This window comes from Puccinia triticina, chromosome 4A, assembly GCF_026914185.1.
Source record: "Puccinia triticina chromosome 4A, complete sequence".
NCBI lineage: Eukaryota > Fungi > Basidiomycota > Pucciniomycetes > Pucciniales > Pucciniaceae > Puccinia > Puccinia triticina.
Window position 1 is genome coordinate 7,530,715 of NC_070561.1, and position 19,214 is coordinate 7,549,928.

Sequence of the window (19,214 nt, forward strand, 5' to 3'; positions counted from 1 at the left end):
AGAGTCTCAAGTGCTATGTGTATGTACTTGTGTGAGGTTGTAACTTTTTGGTTTGAAGTACGAGCGGTGTGGGGAGTCAAACTGAAGCTGGAGGATTTGGCAGGGCGGGATGCAGAACAGTCAGGTGGGCGGGACAGATGCTAAAGAATGGGTGTACAATGCAGTTAAGACCCGCGTTCCCAGACATCTCTGGAACACGGGCTTAACTGTCTACATCCATGTTACATAGGTCCACTCCCCCAACTTACCTGCTGCTCAAATCAGCGGCCTGAGCAACGTGAGCCCTGCCCCCACGACTTGAGGCTCCCACTGGACCTCAGGTATTCCAAACCTGCCCCCTCTTGCAAACGAGCCCCCAAGCCTGAACTCAACCGTTGGAATTCTGTGCGCTCTAGTGGCCTTGCATCTGGTGCGCTATAGTGGCGCTGCTTGCTCTGCCTTTTTACTAATCTGGTGCGCTCTAGTGGCGCTGCTCGCTCTGCATTTTTACCAATCTGGTGCGCTCTAGTGGCGCTGCACGCTATGCCTCACGCTCCTCCATATTCATACCTCTGCTGTTCCGCTTCCCAAGTATTGACATCATTGATGACATCACTCAGTCATGTGATGATTGTCAGCTCTATTGATCCGGATTCCCTTCATTTGACTCACTCCCTCTCCCTTCCTTCCATCATTGACAAAACTCCTAACTTAACTAAGTCCCTCTCATTGTGGAGGGGGGACGCCGTCCCGCAGGGACCCTCCAAAGGAGGGACTTATACACTAAGTGGACCTCGCAGCCTGAGAGAATCAGGAACTTGGCCTTTTTCAATCCTGTGTAGCTTCATCACATCACATTATGTGATTGAGTTGTAGGGGAACAAAAGATGCAGAACATCAAGGAGAATCTTTCCACCTATTGTCCTATTTTTAGGGGTATGTAATGACATTCAAATGTCTTTTTTTGCAACTTCATCTAGTTGGCTACATCCCGTATCACACATGTTGCACTGTACAGAGTCTGGAATCCATGATGTTACAACTCTGATTACAGCTCAACAAGAGGTGTTGAGGATGGGAAAAAATAGTAGAAAGATAGGGACAGCTTGGGCCATCCCAGAAATGTAAACAATTTCAAAAATGGTGCAGAGGCTCATGAGGGAGAGTGATTCTAAAAAAGTCCCCACCAAAAGTCATAATTCTCTCAGGCCGCAGGGTCCACATAGGGCGTAAGTCCCTCCTTCGGAGGTCGCTTCGCTCCCCCGAGGAGGGAATTAGCTAAGTTAGACAAAACTCATTCTCCACTCATACTCACATCTCCAAGTACTCTGTCAATCCTAATAGACTTGAATGTCATCCTCAAGTCTATTAACCTTAAGCTAACAACACTTCAAGTTATTCTTCAATTGCTCTATTGCTCCCCTACCTTTATTCCCTTTCCGTTGTCACCTTCTCACCCATTTGTATTTCTTCTATTCTCAACCCTCATCATAAATTGGACAATCTCAACTCATCACTATTGTCAATATACTTTTACTTCTGATTCCTCAACAGATCAATCATCTCTTGTCAACTTCATCGGAGTACCTTCAAGTTACTTCTAATTGATTCTCATCTCCCAGAATCCTGATCATATGGTGAGAAAAAGAACACAATCTTTCTATCTTGTGACCAATCTATAATATACTAATTTCTTTTTGTGTTTAGCAATACTACAGTCCTTTTTCTAAATCCTTGTCTGGCTCTCTTATTTTATTACATATAAAATATTCTCAACTGGTATGACTAATTCTTTAATTTCTTATTGATTGTTCCAATTGTTCTAATACTTGTTATTAGTTCTGGTTCTATTTTTGGGAACCTGAATCTATAGTTTTATTATCAACTGTTGGGCCACTTTCCCTGCTTTCAGGTACATATCCTCTAGGCTTTTCAGTCATGCTTCCGGTATCAATTTCAAGCGGGGTCAACCAAATTGTCATCCCCCTCATATGCTGCAAAATCTCAGAAGAGCAGCCGCTAAGTGATGGTAAAACAAAGTGGATTCATATGTAAGATTGTGCTTATTTTGCTATTGCACATGACATGATTTGACTTAAGATTCTTTTGGAACTGTAGTTGTAGGGCTTTGGACAAGAATGCACTCTGTGCCATCCTGAAGAAAGTGCCTGGATTAAACCAGGAAGAAGAGGTGATGGTGTACATCCAAATGGATGAAAAAAGTGTGGTAAGCATATTTTCAAATAAATACATAGAGTGCAGATGTGATGGTAAATGATTTCAAAAAACTGTAGCATCTCATCAATTATGATGAGTAAAAGAGGATGGTTCCACACAGCCAAGTAGATGGCTTGATTGACCCAGCTGGATTTGTTACCCGGATCAAATATGCAGTCCAGCACCGGATCTCCATCAAACGCTGGAGCTGAAAATGAGCAGCAAATCTCATTTATCATATCTGGTCGAATTTACCAGGAAAACAGTCTCCTTTGCAGGGTTGGAGAAGCTGTACAATCAACTTGGTGAAACAATTGATCTCCGCCAGCAACATTTGGCTTGCTTACCAGATGCAACTGGTGGCTCCAGCAGCGGCAATGGTTGCTGGCAAAGATCAATTGTTTCACCAAGTTGATTGTACAGCTTCTCCAACCCTGCAAAGGAGACTGTTTTCCTGGTAAATTCAACCAGATATGATAAATGAGATTTGCTGCTCATTTTCAGCTCCAGCGTTTGATGGAGATCCGGTGCTGGACTGCATATTTGATCCGGGTAACAAATCCAGCTGGGTCAATCAAGCCATCTACTTGGCTGTGTGGATGTGAGCCTGAGTCTCTATAGTGACAGCAGGACACAAGAAATGGGGGGGCAATAGTTGGATTTCTTGGGATAAAGAAATTACAACTATAATAGAAAAAGAGAAAGAGAGAGAGAAACCAAGCAGGATAAGAAGGAAGAGAAGTACTAGGTTATTCTAGTGGGAATGCACGTCCACTGGCAATGCTACTCTTCAGAAGAGTGCTGCTAATCTGTGCAAGAAGTGCTACAGCTTCCTCTCAGGAGGGTATCTGGATTAGATAAGTCTTAATCCAGCCACAGTTTTTTAGACTTCTCTCTGGACAGTCAAGGTTCTTAATGGGAAACCTGAGGGACAGCCCTGAACCTAGATTTTGAGGCAAAGGCCTGATGATAAGAAGGGACAGCCCTGTGATCAAGATGGAGGCAAAGGCCTATAGATATGGAGGGACAGCCCTGTGATCAAGGAGGAAGCAAAGCAAGAAGAAAAGGCAGATCCAGCAAGACACAGAGTTGTACCTCTGAGATAAACAAGGTTCAGTGAAAGAGGTTACTCACTGTCAATATCCTAGGCGCCTGTGACGGTAGGTATACTGGGAGTATAGTAGGCTCTTTGGTGGTGATCCTGGAGTTATCTGGGTGGTGGTTCTGGTGTGCTGAAGTCTGTGGATCCGCCTCAGGCAAGGGGGATCCTGACTACGAAAATTTTCACAGTTTGCTTATGTAATTTACATATGTACATGTGGTTTGGCGCGCCTAGTAGCGCTGACACGTCACAACTGCGCAAGGGCGCTACAACTCAGTAACTCAGGGAAGGAGTATAGTTACAATGAATTGGTAAGTTGTAACTAGGGTTAAAATTGCATGAGGAAACAGAATATGAAGTCAAAACAGGGATATCTCTTAAGATGAAAAAGATATAAAGTAATTTATATGTAACAAAGGTAGAACAGGCAGCTTTTAGGTCAGCTGTGATGACTCTAAGGCTGACAGTGGAACCATCCTCTTTTACTCATCATAATTGATGAGATGCTACAGTTTTTTGAAATCAACAAACAGTGTGCTTTGGCACACTCCTCTTACGGAGTGTGCTTTGGCACTACTAAATCTCACTTTTGGCAGAGCTGGCTAAACCCCAGCTATATTTAAGCATGTTATGTATGCTTGTATGTGTGACTACTGAACATGCCCAGAAAGTATGTGGTTCATCTGGAGTTGTGTGATGTACACACTGATTGGTTGTGTTTTGCACTCCCATGTACTATGGCAGGAGTGAAAATTCCCCCTGGCTGGGGTCAAAGTTGGTCCACCCTGCTCAATTAGAACTCATGTTACACAACACCACTTACATATGTAAATCACACACCTCACACCTCACCAACTTGGCATCACATTTTAATCCAACCCCAAGAGCATACTCCTAAATCAACCCATCTCTACGTGAATTCAGCGCCTCTTGACAGAGGGAAGGAGATAGTCCAGAATGGCAACTACCAATATTAGATCATACAGGTCTTCATACTGCTCTCCTCTCATTTCAACAGACTTACCAAAGCCTGTCTCAAACAAATCCAAGCAAAACAGAAGGCAATGCACGTTTGTTGTCTTGGTTCTTCACTGGTACCATTGCGGGCTTGTGATACCTCTGTTCAATAAACAGCCCAAAAGAGTCACAACATAAAAAGCTGAGCGGGTGGGTCAACCAAAAAGCTCCACAGCAGCTCCAGATGTTGGCCTGCATCATTGTTTTTGTTCCAAAAGCAGTATTCACCTCCAACAAATCTGGCCCAGTCATCACAATTGCCAATGCCTCAGCCCTCTTAACAGCCGGGGCAAATTCTCTTAAACAAAGGGTTGATAGTGGTGGCTCCTTCACGATGGAACACAACTCCTTTGACAACCTGCAACTCTATTTCTGGGATTTCTTGCACTCCATTTGTTTTGACAAGATTGGAAAAGATGGGAAACTGGATGTCAATTGGAAACAAGTCCATCAAAAGTTTCATGAACGTTTTGCTCCCCAGACCATCTTAAACTTGTTTTCCCAAGACATTGAAATAGCTCTGAGGGATCATAAATTTTAACCAGCAGTAGTAATCAAGACTTTCATGTCATATATTTTTCATGTGAAAAAATGTTTAACAATTGTGTGCCACCAAGACTTGAGATACAAGGAGTACACAGTGGGAGTAGTAGGAAAATGACCACTATCATATGCCTCAGCAGGTACGCAATTGGACATTTCAACTCACCTGGTTCCCCCAATTTCAATGAGATATTTGGAGCACACTGCAGCCACACTCCTATTACGTAGTGTGCTTTTGGACACTCCTATTATGGAGTGTGATTTGGAAACTCTTATTATGGATTGTGCTTTGGCACACTCGTATTACAGAGTGTGCTTTGGCACACACCAGTAAAATTTACTAAAATTTAGGGAATCAATTTCTCACAGTTTCAAAATGTAAAATGCAGGATTGAATGTATCACAAAAAATGATTAAAGAACAGATAAAAGAATGTGAATAGCACTGCTAGCACTGATGGCAACAATGGAGGCCCTGTAGTTTCAAGGGGTGCCTGTTAGCAGTAGCAGGCAATCACTGCCTGCTAATGGAAAACCAACATTTTTAGTTTAGATCTGTTGTACTGCGCTGAACTACTGAATAAATGTAGCATAGCGGCCCACAGTTGATGTACTGCAGTCAAGCGGCTCAATGTCTGTAGTCACCCTGACGCACTGGGTTACGCCCCCCTGGAAACACAGGTCAAGCAGAGGACGCAATACCCAAGTTCAAGCATGTGTCTTCCAAAACAGGTGATATAGATCAACTCTGAGAAGCAAATGTGGTTGAATTTCACAGCTTGTTCTCTTCTTTCTCCGCTACTCCATCTGTCACACTCTTTCCTTTCCCTCTAGATGCATATGCATTTCATCTTCTGTCCCACAACATCTCCCCTAGTTGTAATAGGTTATATATCACTAGCATAGATAGAATAAAGAATCATAAGTCCTCTGCGCCTTTCCCTGAGACCAATGAGTCTCTTGTAGTGTGGAGCCTTTTTCCTCCCACAAACTAGTGGACTAGCCCTCTTTTTGGGCTTCCTTTTTCCTCAAACCCTGCCTTGAGCTTTTTTCCTCAGGCCACTGTTCTCTCCTCTCTCCGACTCTGAGCTCCCGTTTCTTCAAAATTTACGTCAAGGTTTTTGGAATAGATAAATTGCAGGAAAAAGAGGAAAAGTGGCATTCATTGAATAAAGAGAGAAAATAACCTGAAACTAAATCAAATGTGAAACGTGTCGAGGTATTTTGTCAATTATATCTGTGTTGTCAGAAATATGATATGTTGTACCCTTTGTGTTTTATTTATGTAATAGCCACTAAAGATGTGCTTGAATGCATCTACACAAGACTTGGTTATTTTCAATGAAAAACCAGATGCTGTTAGTGTTATATGAGGTGGCTGGGAATTGTGAGTAAAGTGCTTGAACTTTCCCGCATCAAACACAATCCAACATATACCATTTAGCTTTTTCAAATCAATTGCAACTTGCAGGTGATCCAGAAAAACAAAAAATGGTCCTGTGAAAGTTTCATCGTGGTGAGCAGTCAGACAAATTGAACCGTCTTTCTTGTTGATGTTTGAGAGAAGCAAAAATTTTGATGTGTCAGAGTCAATATGTGGTCTGTTGGAAAATTTGTTTTACCTAAATGATAAATTGTTTGCAAAGTCTATTTGGTCAGCTTTTGGTTTCAGGTCTGGATCTGAGTAAGCTGGCATATTCAAATTGGAAAGTTGCTTGTTTGCCTCTTCAACAGCAGTATTTGCAATTGAGTGAAATAATCAATGAATTGCTTCACTTGCAGATTTCCCATTTACTACATGGTCAAGGTATGCAATGGTGTTCTTGATGATTCCTTCAAAGTTGCAAAATATTCCTGCGGTTTCCCCAGGGGTTTGTGACTTGCGCCATCCAATAGAGAGCATACAACCACAAAAAACTTTGGTGTTGATGTTGCTAGATTCTTCATGTTTGTCATTACTAGGCTCTTTGTTTCTGGATTCACTAGATTCTTTGCAGCAATCATCACTAGATCCTTCATTTCTAGATCCTTTGTTGTCTTCATTGCTACATTCTTTGTTGTGGTCATTGCTAGATTCCTTGTTGTAGTCATCATTGGGAGATTCTTGATCATCATTTTCTACATCTTTCCTGTTCAGACTAGGATTGTTCTCAAAGTATTTCTTCCTTGAACCCCCTGGTTCAATGAGCAAAATCTGACCATATTTGAGAGTTGTGAAATTTTCTTGAATTATTTTCTCTGCGGCTTCATAGTTGGCTTTTGTTGGATGGGTTTGTTTTATTTCTTTGTAGGAGGAACCAACTGGTTTAGGAAGGGGATATAAATTGATGGGGTTGTATCCACGGTGCATGATCTTTGTGTCTGGGTGCAAATTGTCTGTCACAGATTAAGCAGCTTGGACATCTTTTGCTTGCTTTTATTTCTTGTTTATTTCTTCTTTCGTCTTTTTCTGAAAATTTGCTGTGGGCTTTGATGATAGATAAAAAAAAAAAAAAAAAAAAAAAAATCAACATATCTAGACAGCAATTATGCCCCAAATATTCATGAGCAAGCTTACGTGAACCCTGGTTCCTTATCATTGACATGGTCACATTTATTTGCGGACATTGCTGCAAAAATGTAGTTTGACTGGAACAAAATGTGACAAAAGATAAGCAACAAAGGCGGTGATTAAACAAAACTGAGACTTACATGGAATAAATGAGACAAATGATGATGTTTGGTGATTGCTGATCTGTTGAAATCAATTTGATCACAAATCCAATGAGGCTTTACTTGCTTGACCTCAAAGTCCGCTCCAGGTAGTCAATCAAAGTCGGGTTCCCAGGGCCCTTGCAATGTAATCTGACTCATCAGAATCAGCATCAGAATGAGAATCAATGCCCAAAACAAACTGGAATCAAAAATCCAAAACATGATCCTGAAACAATTGAAGGCCCAATCTCCTCCAAGGCCAACGACAGCCCCAGCTCCAACACCAAGAATAATCGGGAACTGTATTAGATCTTGACTGCAATACCTGTCTCAGGCCTTGCACATTATGAAGTTCTCTTTCCTCACTATTGTCACAAATTATCACATTCTGTGAGTCAGGCCCTCGCCGACACCAAGCAGTCCATCAAGCACAACAAGCGCCTCCTCCGCACCACCCACAAGAACCCTCCTCAGCCCCTGCTGCTGCTCAAGCAGATCGCCGCGGAAACCAGGCTCAAGAGGGCCCGGAAGGCCACCCTCAAGCACTCCAAAACTGCCCTCCATTGGCTCTGGTGGGCATGGATTGTCTACGCCATTGACACTTTTGTCTCTGGTCGGTCCCCATCCTCTCTATCTCTCTACATTAATATTTCTGACTGCTGTTCCTCAGCCTACGATCTGCTTGAGCTCAAGTACTGCGGATGCTCATCAAATCCACAAGCGCCCTGCTCAAGTCTGTCCCCCTCTCTCCCTCCAATCTGCCCTCCAGCTGACCGCCATCCAACTAACACACACACACACAAAACACGCAGCTTCAGAGCCGCGTATTGCCATGCCCTCCAGTCCCTCTCCAAATCCGCCACTCCCCCCTGAAAATACCACCATCAGGATATCTGGGGCAGGTCCTGCTTCCGCCAATCTTGTGCCCTTCAGCCGGATCATCATCTCACAATAAAAAAAATGGAAGGGCTTGCAAATAAATTTTGGACTGTTATGTGTATAAATAAACAACAATGGAGATGAACAAAAAATGTATTTTGTACCCAGAACTTATCATTGAACAAAACATGGGTATTAGCTTTGTGACTTTTTTGTGGATTCCCAGCCAATGCTCCAGTCTGCATCCTGATGTAACCAGATGTTGGCTTTCTTGCCCAGTGATTCAGAGATTTGTGCGCTCTTTTACCATCCCCTTCCCGCCCAAACCGCGCTCTTGAAGGCCAGGTTGGATGCTCATTATTCAACATCTCCCCTGAGGTCATGGGGTGGAGTGAGGACGGGTCATAGCAACTTAGGTTTGAACAGAGCTGCAGCCTGAAGATCAAGAGAGCTTAGACAGCAAATCATCCTTCTATTTATTTTGAACAGCCTGAAATTGACAAACCTTGCCTGGAGGAGATGGTCTTACATTGCTTGTTCATGATGTGGTGTTGGGCGCGTGCATATCTGATAAAGTATGTGTGTGTGTGTGTGTGATCATAGAGAGGAGGAGAAAAGTGGTGGCTGTACATACCTGCAATACTCTTTGAAGATCAAGGCCAGGTTCCAGCCCTGGAGTTTGCGCAGACAACCAACAACGGTGCTGGTGCAATGGGATCTGCCTCCACACATGATCCTACAAAGACAAGAGCTTGGGTAAGGTGAGATTGCTGTGTGTGTGTGTGTGTGTTGAAGAGTGAGCCCTCAATGAATCCAAAGTTGGGGAGCAGGACAAGCTTGAGGTTGGCCTGGCGGAGCCTGGAGGGCAGATGGGGCTGAGGGTCAAATAGGCTTTGCTGCTGCCGGGGTGTTCTGCTGTTGTTTGTGGGGGTTTTGGCAGTGTTTGTGGTTGCTGGGTTGGTGGTGGTGGTGCTGGTTTGGTGAATGAGTTTAATCTGGAGATGGTTGCTGGGGTGTTGGTTGGGGTAAAAGTTTAAAACACGCCACAAAGACAACATTATCAAGTCAGACGCTGAAGTCAAAGAAGAATTAAAAGCGGGGTTGTTAATCTGGACGTGCTTTGGACAATTGGCACGAGGAGTGAGGGATGCTTGGAGGCCGAGTCAGCAGGAGGCCGGCGGTGGTGGGCCCAGCCCAATGGGCGGGTGATGTGTAAGCTCTTTCAAGGGAGATCCACTGATCTTTGCTCATGGGGCAAGGAAAAGGCAAGGAGGCGCGGTACAAGAATTACATAAGGGAGCCTGAGGGTCAGGTTTGCTTATGTAAGGCAGCCACATGGCCGGTTGACTCAGGTCAAGTCGGACTTGGCCTACATATAGACCCAAACCTTACCAGCAAGTTCAACCACCAACACACCACCACACCCGCCCACTGCACCCACCTGCCCGCCTGACCCGCCCAACCCAACCCGCCTTCCTGACTCAACGGCCCCCCTGCTTGACCCAACCGCCTTCCCACGTGACCCCCCCCGCCCGGCCCACACCCCAATTTACCTGCCGCTCAAATCAGCGGCCACAACATACAAACCAACAACCCCCAACCCAAACCAGAAACACCCACTCCCCCAACTCACCCGCACCCCTGACGTACCTGTGGCTCAAATCAGCCGCCTGCGCAACGTCAGCCCCGCCCCCATGACTTGAGGCTCTCACTGGACCTCAGGTATCCCAAGCCTGCCCCCAACCCCAAACTCAACTGTTGGGCCATTCCCCCTGCTTTCAGGTACATATCCTCTAGGATTTTTGGCCATGCTTCCGCTACCAATTTCAAGCGGGGTCAACCAAATTGTCATCCCCCTCATATGCTGCAAAATCTTGGAGGAGCAGCCACTCAGTGATGGTAAATCAAAGTAGATTCATATGTAAGATTGCGCTTATTTTGCTATTGCACATGACATGATTTGACTTAAGATTCTTTTGAAACTTTAGTCATAGGGCTTTGGACAAGAAGGCACTCTGTGCCATCCTGAAGAAAGTGCCTGGATCAAACCAGGAAGAAGAAGTGATCATGGACATCCAAATGGATGGAAAAAGTGTGGTAAGCATATTTTCAAATAAATACACAGAGTGCAGATGTGATGGTAACTGATTTCAAAAAACTGTAGCATCTCAGCAATTATGATGAGCAAAAGAGGATGGTTCCACACAGCCATGTAGATGGCTTGATTGACCCAGCTGTATTTGTTTCTGGAATCAAATACGCAGTCCGCCAGCCGGATTTCCATCAAACAATACACCTGAAAATGAGCAGCAAATCTCATTTATCATATCTGGTCAAATTTACCAGGAAAACAGTCTCCTTTGCAGGGTTGCAGAAGTTATACGATCAGCAGGGAGAAACAATTGATCTCCACCAGCAACAATTGGCACCGCTGGAGCCACCAGTTGCATCTGGTAAGAAAATTAACATCCACAACTTTTATGTTTGCATCTGTTAATACATACATTCATTCCCCACCACAGGTTCATCCAAGCGGAAGGAGCCTGTCAAATCCTCAAGCTCCCCCCTAATTGCTGCTAAGCCAAGAAAAGCACACATGTTGGAGGATGATGGTGAGCTTCCAGAACTTTGAGATTTGTGACATTAAACCTAATCAATGATATTCTTTTTTTCTTTACCAGTTCCTCATCATCAAATTGACCATCCTGGTTACTCCGAAAAATCATGTTGGACATCTCTCAACACCTTGAAGCTCCTGGAAATTCTGGAGAAAAATCCAGGCCAAAAAATTGGTCGTAGCAACAAAATCTGGGAGATTGCGGTGACAGAACTTTTGGGGTCAGAGAAGGCAACAATGTCATCCAAAAAAGATATTGCTGCCTGCAGAAGTCGTTTTGCACATGTGAGTTTGTTCTGGCCATAACTATTCAAACTCCAATCATGTGTTCATGCTGATTTTCTGGATCAAATGTTGCTGCATCATAGATCTTCCCCGCTTACAAGGCCATTGGTCGCTTGCTGGATGATTTTGGTGGCACATGGTCTGATAAACTCCGTTGCCCGTTGGTTTCACCAGATGTCTGAAAAAAATTGGAGAAGAGTAAGTTGCCAATGGATCAACAGACGGTTCTGTTTTTGGACAAGCCCTTTGAATTCTACTGGGCCATGAACAAAGTCCACAAGAAGTTTAAAGGACCGTCAGAAGAGACTATTGCCAATGTCACCGCAGTACCAATCAAGTTCCCAAATCGGCACGATGGGGTTGCCAAAAATTGTGCTCAATTCCAAGCACAATGAACCCTTCTCCACCATCCCCTGGCCACTGAAACCAGTCTTATACACTGTGATGATATGTGAATCACTCTTTGTTTACAATCTTTGATTTATATTCAGCCAGTAGTAGTAGATAAATGGACTAAACAAGACAAATCTGCTTTTGCCCGCTCTCAATGAGTATTGCTGGGCCTCCGGCACAATCACTCAGGACCTCATTCATCATGAGAGGCTGCAGTTTTAGCGCCAACTCACCTGGCGCCCCATCAAGACACATGCCAATGGCATCCCGGACTGCTTTTAAGAACACTGTTGTACCGGATAACTGAATGTAAAATAGTTGTACATCATATGTCTCCATTCCGCCTCTCAGGCCAAGCAGCGTTTGGTTCTGAGGTTGTGCTTTTGAGGCTCTTGCAACCATGTAGGTGTATACCAAGCTGTCCGCATTGGATTACGAATGAGCCACGTGGGGTGATTCCGTTTCCATGGGGACTGGATGTCTTTTGGCGCCAGCCCGGTTTGTCTGCAGTGCTTTATTGCTTTCTCGGGCGGCCATCGACCGATCAGAACTTTCCACGGCCGGGGCAACAAGGCACCACCATGAAGTTCTGGTCATTCCAAGGCGCTTTTTATGCGAAGCCCGAGAATCCATGTGTAGTTGAACTTGCCCGAGATACCCAGGCTCACCACTGAGTGGAGGAAGAGGAATGTACAAAAAAAGTGGCAAACTCCATTCGAGTGGTACATATTGTTGAGGTACATACATCGCTCCTCCAAGAGTTCCAACTCCCAAAGTTGATGGTGTTTGCCACCAAGTCGCGCTAAAGGAAAAGTAATTGGATTAAATGAGGTGTTGTGCAGGTTGTGCAGCAGAAGTCAGCCGGGTTCAGCAACAACTGCCTGTTATTGACGACAGGTCAGAAGCTAACTTAACTAAGTCCCACACTCCTACAGGTGGAGTGGTAAAACACTGGTCGCATTGCGCCAACCCGAAGGAGGGACTTACGCGCTAAACGGACTTACAGGCTGACAGCATTTGGTTCTTTGGTGGGGACTTTTTTAAAACTGCTCTCACCCATCCATTTCCTGTCCAATTTCATTATTGTTTGGATTTCCATGATGACCAAAGTCTTCTTTATCCATGTACTATACCCACCTATCCCCAGTTTGTCTTCTTGATCTGCAATGTCCGTTTTGACATCATGAGTTTTGAATTCTGTACAGTGTAAACTTTGTAATATAGGATGAAGCAGACCACCAATAGTCACAAAAAATGGATCTGAGGGGTTCTGAAGGCCTTGAAAAATTCAGAAAAATTTGGGGAGATTCTCCTTGATCTTGCGAATCTTTTGTTCCCCCAAACATTTGCTGCCCAATGGGAAAGGGTGAAGCCAGGAATGTTTGAAAAAAGACATAGTTCTGATTCTGTCAGCCCAAACTTGGACATTGGGTGTAAGTCCCTCCTTCGGAGGGTCCCGGCGGGAAAGTGTCCTCCCTCAAATAGAGGGACTTTGTCAAGTTAGGGTCAGAAGGCACAACAATGAAACTATGCCGGCCCGCGGCAGAGAACTGAGAATTCTACAACAATGGTCCTTTTTCTCTGAAGTTGGGTCTGTGAAAAGACAACTCATTGAGATTTAGGATGGAGATTATTGATTTGAGCAGTCTTTCAGTGCTTTGTATGTACCTCCACCAATGCTTCCTAGGGCCCGGTCGGAAATGAGTTGTTTGTAAGAGGGGCTTTTTTTGGACATGTTTAACTTGAAGCATCTAACCAAAAAACGTACAAACTGAGGCACAAAGAAGAACAATCAAACAAGACGAGAGGTTTAGAAAAGCAATACAACATGATGAGTATGTGTGGGTTATTAAATTTTTACTAGACGGACATATACAAGAAATAGAACCGAATGACAAGATAGGAAGTGTCTGAGAAAATGGACGAAGAACAGAGATAGGCATTGGATGGAAGTCTATGTGAAAGAATTGATTAATTCAAGAGGGACTTCTTCGCCCATTCGACAACAACCTCATTAGCCATCACTCTTTTTTTTGTTGATAAAAATATCAAGAAGAAAAACCGTAGTAAATGGAAATCAACATTCCACCTAAAGTTTCTATAAAAAAAAATAGACAGACTTTGAAGTGGTGAAGCCAACGGTGGGCCGCTACGCTGCACTAGAAATCATCTAACTGCCAATTACAGCGGCGCAGCTGGCAGCAGGATTTTCCAAACTCCCTGAATTGTGCAGTCCTGATTGACTGATTCCTCAGGGAGGCTTATGGTTCAATCCACGCAAGGCAAGCAGTTGAATGCTGCAAAACAGACCATGTTAGCTGAACTGTCCTCAAAATGGAATTTTGGCTCTGCATCTCGTAACCAGGGTGTCCTGACTCCCTGATGCAATGGTCCTGCTGGACCATTTTGATCAGGGAGGCTCCTAGAATATTCTCACCAGTTTAAGTGGTTCAATGCTGCAGAAAGGGCTGCATAATCTGCTATTAGCTCATTTTTTGGTGTAGCGTAGCGGCCCACCGTTGGTGAAGCCGAGAACTTGGAGCCGATTCACACCTGTTGCCCGTGATAACGCTACATATACCTGTCCTATGATAGTTGGAAGGAAAAAAAAAACCATGATCGTGATCAGTTGACCCCACAGATGAACAATGTATAAGGCCAAAGGGAATTCTGGACCGTCTCGTAACAGCAAACACCAATAGTAACTTCCTGCCTCTGTTGAAGATGAGGATTCAGATCCAAGGAATCAAAAGACAGGCCAATTTTCAAATGGATCCACATGTTGAGGGGTGTATTGGGGTGAAGAAATAGAGGGGCCCGCAGAGGGAAGGCAAACGCACTGAAAGCATGTTGGAGGTCAATTTTTACGCGATCCAGCGATTGGCCCTGAGATTTATGGATACTCAATCTGGAAAAAACACACCGCGCAATAGAGTCGGAACGACACAAAAGCGTTAAACCTGTTTGGAGGCCGAGCCGGCGGGAGGCCGGTGGTGGTGGGCCGAGCTGGATGGGCTGAACTGCCTTACATAAGGGAAGCTGAGGGTCAGGTTTGCTTATGTAAGGCAGCCACATGGCCGGTCGACTCAGGTCGAGTCGGACTTGGCCGACATACAGACCCAAACCTTACCAGCAACCACCAACACAACACCACACCCGCCACTGCACCTGCCCACCCGCCCGGCCCGACCCAGCCCGCCCAACCCGCCCAACCCAACCCACCCGCGCAACCCAACGCCCCCCTGGCTTGACCCAACCGCCCTCCACCTGACCCCCCGCCCAACCCACACGCCAGCCACTCAAATCAGCGGCCACAACATACAAACCAACAATCCAAACCAGCAACACCCACTCCCCCAACTCACCCATCCACCAACTTACCTGCCACTCAAATCAGTGACCTGAGCAATGTGAGCCCCGCCCCATGACTTGAGGCTCCCACTGGACCTCAGGTATTCCAAACCTGCCCCCTCTTGCAAATGAGCCCCCAACCCCAAAATCAATTGTTGGGCCATTCCCCCTGCTTTCACTATGTCTCTCCCATTTCTAGACGCACCCTCTCCCGCACACCCTCTCCACCAGCTGCCAAACCGGACCAGGAGATGCAAGACTCTCCCAACTCTCTGTCCGGCTCCTCATCTTCATCCGCTTCTGGGGACTGGCAGTTCTCTAGACGCACCCTCTCCCACACACCATCTCCACCAGCTGCCAAACCGGACCAGGAGATGCAAGTCACTACCAACTCTCTGTCTGGCTCCTCGTCTTCATCCGCTTCTGGGGACTGGCAGTTCTCTAGACGCACCCTCTCCCGCACACCATCTCCACCAGCTGCCAAACCGGACCAGGAGATGCAAGGCACTACCAACTCTCTGTCCGGCTCCTCGTCTTCATCCGCTTCTGGGGACTGGCAGTTCTCTAGACGCACCCTCTCCCGCACACCATCTCCACCAGCTGCCAAACCGAACCAGGAGATGCAAGACTCTACCAACTCTCTGTCCGGCTCCTCGTCTTCATCCACTTCTGGGGACTGGCAGTTCTCTAGACGCACCCTCTCCCACACACCATCTCCATCAGCTGCCAAACTGGACCAGGAGATGCAAGGCACTACCAACTCTCTGTCCGGCTCCTCGTCTTCATCTGCTTCTGGGGACTGGCAGTTCTCTAGACACACCCTCTCCCGCACACCATCTCCAAGGCAAGTCTGGCATTTTGTTTTATAATCCATTCCCCTATTCTAGTCTGACATGAAAACCCTCACAGGTGCCACAACTCTGTGCAATCTGGTGTGCTGAGGCTGCTCAACCGTTTTCGGCTCTCACTGAAACCTTGCATCAAGCTCTCTTACACCCCGAGGTTGTCAAGAATTTACCAACAAGAAAGACAGTGTCTTGTGAAATTGGCAGGTTATATACTGCAGTTCAGGAATCATTCATCGAAAAGCTTGAGGTATTTTTTCATTTCATTATTTGAATTTATCTTCCCCACCTGATTTGATCAATAATTTTTTAGAAGCACAAAGGGGCACTATATTTAGGTCTTGACTGTTGGCAGTCACCTAACGGTTTTGAAATTTTAGGGACAGTTGTATATCGCTTGGTTGAGGATGCCGCAGGTCGTTATGATCTAGAGGCAATGCCTCTTGACTTTGTGTTGTTAAAAGAAAGTCATACTGGAATCTATCTCGCTGACACCGTCCGGCTTATCGTGGAAAAATTTGGGTTTCAGAACAAGGCAAGTTCATTACTTCACATTTCTACTTGCTACGCTGCTGACTGTGCAATTTTTGTGTCACAGATATGGGGTTTTGTCACCGACAATGCTTCCAATAACCAGAAAATGATTGACGAGATCCAAAAATTCAAATGGCCCCAAATCAAAGGCGAGGGGCAGTGGATTAGATGCTTTGCTCACATAATGAATTAATTGTTCAGGTGGTATTGCGTCCATTTGGCAGCTACAAAAAAAATAAAAAGAACAACTACTTATCGATCAATGATGTTTCCGACAAAGACGGAGACGATGAGGCTGACGAGCAGGTCAAAAGGTATTCTCTTGGTTCTTTCTTTTCACTTGATCTCACTTCATTGATTTTTGTTTACTCATTGCTCACAGGTTTAACATAGACAAATATAATGAGGAAGATGACGACGAACCAGGCAATGACAACGACATATCCGTGGATGACTCAATGCTGGCATGCAATCTTATCAATGATGAAGATATTGAATTGGAGGAAAGCGATGTCATCGAGATGAGCGATGAAGAAGAAGATGACCTCTACATTTCTCAATCGTGTAGAAAAACCCTTGCTAAGGTAAGCGCTCATTCAATATTGTCTTGTGTTGAATTGTAACTGATTGACAAATTTCCAATCAAATTTTCGAGCAATTTCTTGGAAGCTCAATAAGTCCCCAAACTCGAAGGCCGTTTTTGTGGAGTTCTGCCGGGAAAAAAAATGTCCAAAGCCTCACAACATCGAACGCAATGTGAAGACCCGGTGGAACTCCACTTTGGTGCAATTGAATGGTATCTTGCGATGTTTGGAAGCAATGTGAGTTCTTTTAATTTTTTTCCTCTAAGTTGTTGACAACTACCAACATTAAATCACCTGCACAGCATGGAATGGCAGAAGGACAGACGCCATGGACCTCCTCGAGAACATCAAATCACTCAGACCGATTTGAAATTAGCACAAGACCTGGTTGAGGTCCTTGAGCCGTTCCACGAAATCACTCTCCAAATTTCAACTCGGGGGGCCGCTCGAATATCACAAGTTGTTTTTTTTATTGACCACATCACTTCCCATCTATCACAAGGTTAGTCACTGATCTTACCTCACCCGCCATCATCTCAGATCTGATTCCTGCCAAAACAGCCTCCAACAGGGATTCTTGCTGGGCTCAGCACTGCCTCCAAAGCGCGTTCAGCAAACACCTTGACTGATCCCCTCAACATATGGCTTGCCGGCGGTTTGCATCTTCAGGATGGATCACCGGTTGACCCCCTGAAATGGTGGATTCAACAAGGACGCGCCGGGAAAAATCACGGAGGCCTCCTTCAGATGGCACTCGACGTGCTGAGCTGTCCAGGTTTTTAGTTTTACTCATCATTTTTGTTTTATTTCTTTGATCAATCACTGACTCAAGTTCATCTTCATCAGCTACAACTGTAGATGTTGAAAGGTCGCTCAGCTTTGGCCGCGATTATGTTTTGGGCCGAAGGCACCGGCTCAACGCATCTTCAGTCACTCGCGGAATGACTGTAGCATTTTACTTGAGAAATGGTAAGATTAAACCCGGACTCTTGCGTCAATGGAAGCAACAACAGAGAAAAAAGAGTCGTCAGAATGAAGAGTAGTTAGTAAAAAAGTTGAAAAATTAAATAAATTTACTTTTGATATATTGCTAAAGAAATGAGAATGAGTTTTTGAATCGAGTAGAAGGTGCTTTACAAGCAAGTACTCGCCCCTACACCCGGGTACCTGCCCCCAAGCACCCAGGTACTTGCCCTGGCGGGTGCGGGTGCGGGTGTCCAGAATTTGCAAAATTTCGGGCGGGTACCCGCACACGCAATGGGTACCCGTGTGCAAAAGCCCATCTCTATTGCCCAGGTGATGCTCAGCTTTGTACTAGTCCTGGCGCAGCTGATGCTCAGCTTTTTACTAGTCCTGGCGCAGCTGATGCTCAGCTTTGTACCAGTCCTTGCTCAGCCTTCTCCTAGTCCTGTCCCAGCTGATGCTCAGCTTTGGCCCAGTCCTGGGCTAGCTGGCCAGCCTGAGTATCAGCTGAGCCAGGCCAGGAAAAAAGGTAGGAATCAGCTTAGACAGGACCAGAGCTGAAAATCAGCTTATAGGCTAGGGCCAAAGCTGAGCATCAGCTGAGCCATGGACAAGGCTGAGCATCAGCTGTGCCAGGGCCAAAGATTATCATCAGGTGGCCAGTTCCAAAGCTGAGCTTCAGCTGGGCCAGGGAAAAAACTGAGCATCAGCTGAGCCAGGGTAAAAGCTGAGCATCAGCTGGGCCAGGGCCAAAGCTGAGCATCATCTGGTTTTTTCACATTGAGTGCTTTGATCCTGACACCTATCATCACCACCACCAAAAGCAAGGCAATGGGTGCACATTGCTATGCTCAAACATTTACATAAAACTAGTTGTATAAACAACAAAAAAAAGTAAAACAAGTGGTATATCACTTTCTTTTATGTTTCTTATTCTTTCCTAAATTCTACAACACCTTGTATGGATATATTTCCAAATTCCACCTTGAAAAACCCCTCACAAGCAGTTTGCCTGAAAATTTCTTGTTTATTTCTGTCTATAAATCAATATGTTGTGGGAATGTCACCATTTTCACTCTGATGGCATCTCACCCGGTTCCTGGGTGGAATTCATGCAAACACAGCACTAGGTATTCATGAATGAAGGTTTGTCTGTCCACCACCATAAAAATGTCAACTCAAATTCATATCAACCATTTTTCTAGCTTCTGG

At 45.1% G+C, this 19,214-nt stretch overlaps 2 protein-coding genes across 2 annotated transcripts in view; both read left to right on the forward strand.

The window, feature by feature from the left end:
- Positions 1-11,514, forward strand: part of PtA15_4A797 (uncharacterized protein) — a gene marked incomplete at both ends in the record, with an annotated part of 52,035 nt that extends 40,521 nt beyond the window's left edge. The window contains 6 exons of the mRNA XM_053168717.1: positions 10,097-10,212; positions 10,419-10,527; positions 10,595-10,883; positions 10,953-11,042; positions 11,112-11,332; positions 11,416-11,514. Of these exons, the coding sequence (XP_053019899.1) occupies positions 10,097-10,212; positions 10,419-10,527; positions 10,595-10,883; positions 10,953-11,042; positions 11,112-11,332; positions 11,416-11,514 (924 nt within the window). The remainder of the gene's footprint in view (positions 1-10,096; positions 10,213-10,418; positions 10,528-10,594; positions 10,884-10,952; positions 11,043-11,111; positions 11,333-11,415) is intronic.
- A 3,813-nt stretch (positions 11,515-15,327) lies between these two features.
- Positions 15,328-15,945, forward strand: PtA15_4A798 (uncharacterized protein; the record flags this gene model as incomplete). The annotated part of the gene is made up of 1 exon (XM_053168718.1): positions 15,328-15,945. The coding sequence occupies one exon, from the start codon at positions 15,328-15,330 to the stop codon at positions 15,943-15,945; it is 618 nt and encodes a 205-aa protein (XP_053019900.1).
- Positions 15,946-19,214: the final 3,269 nt, after the last annotated feature.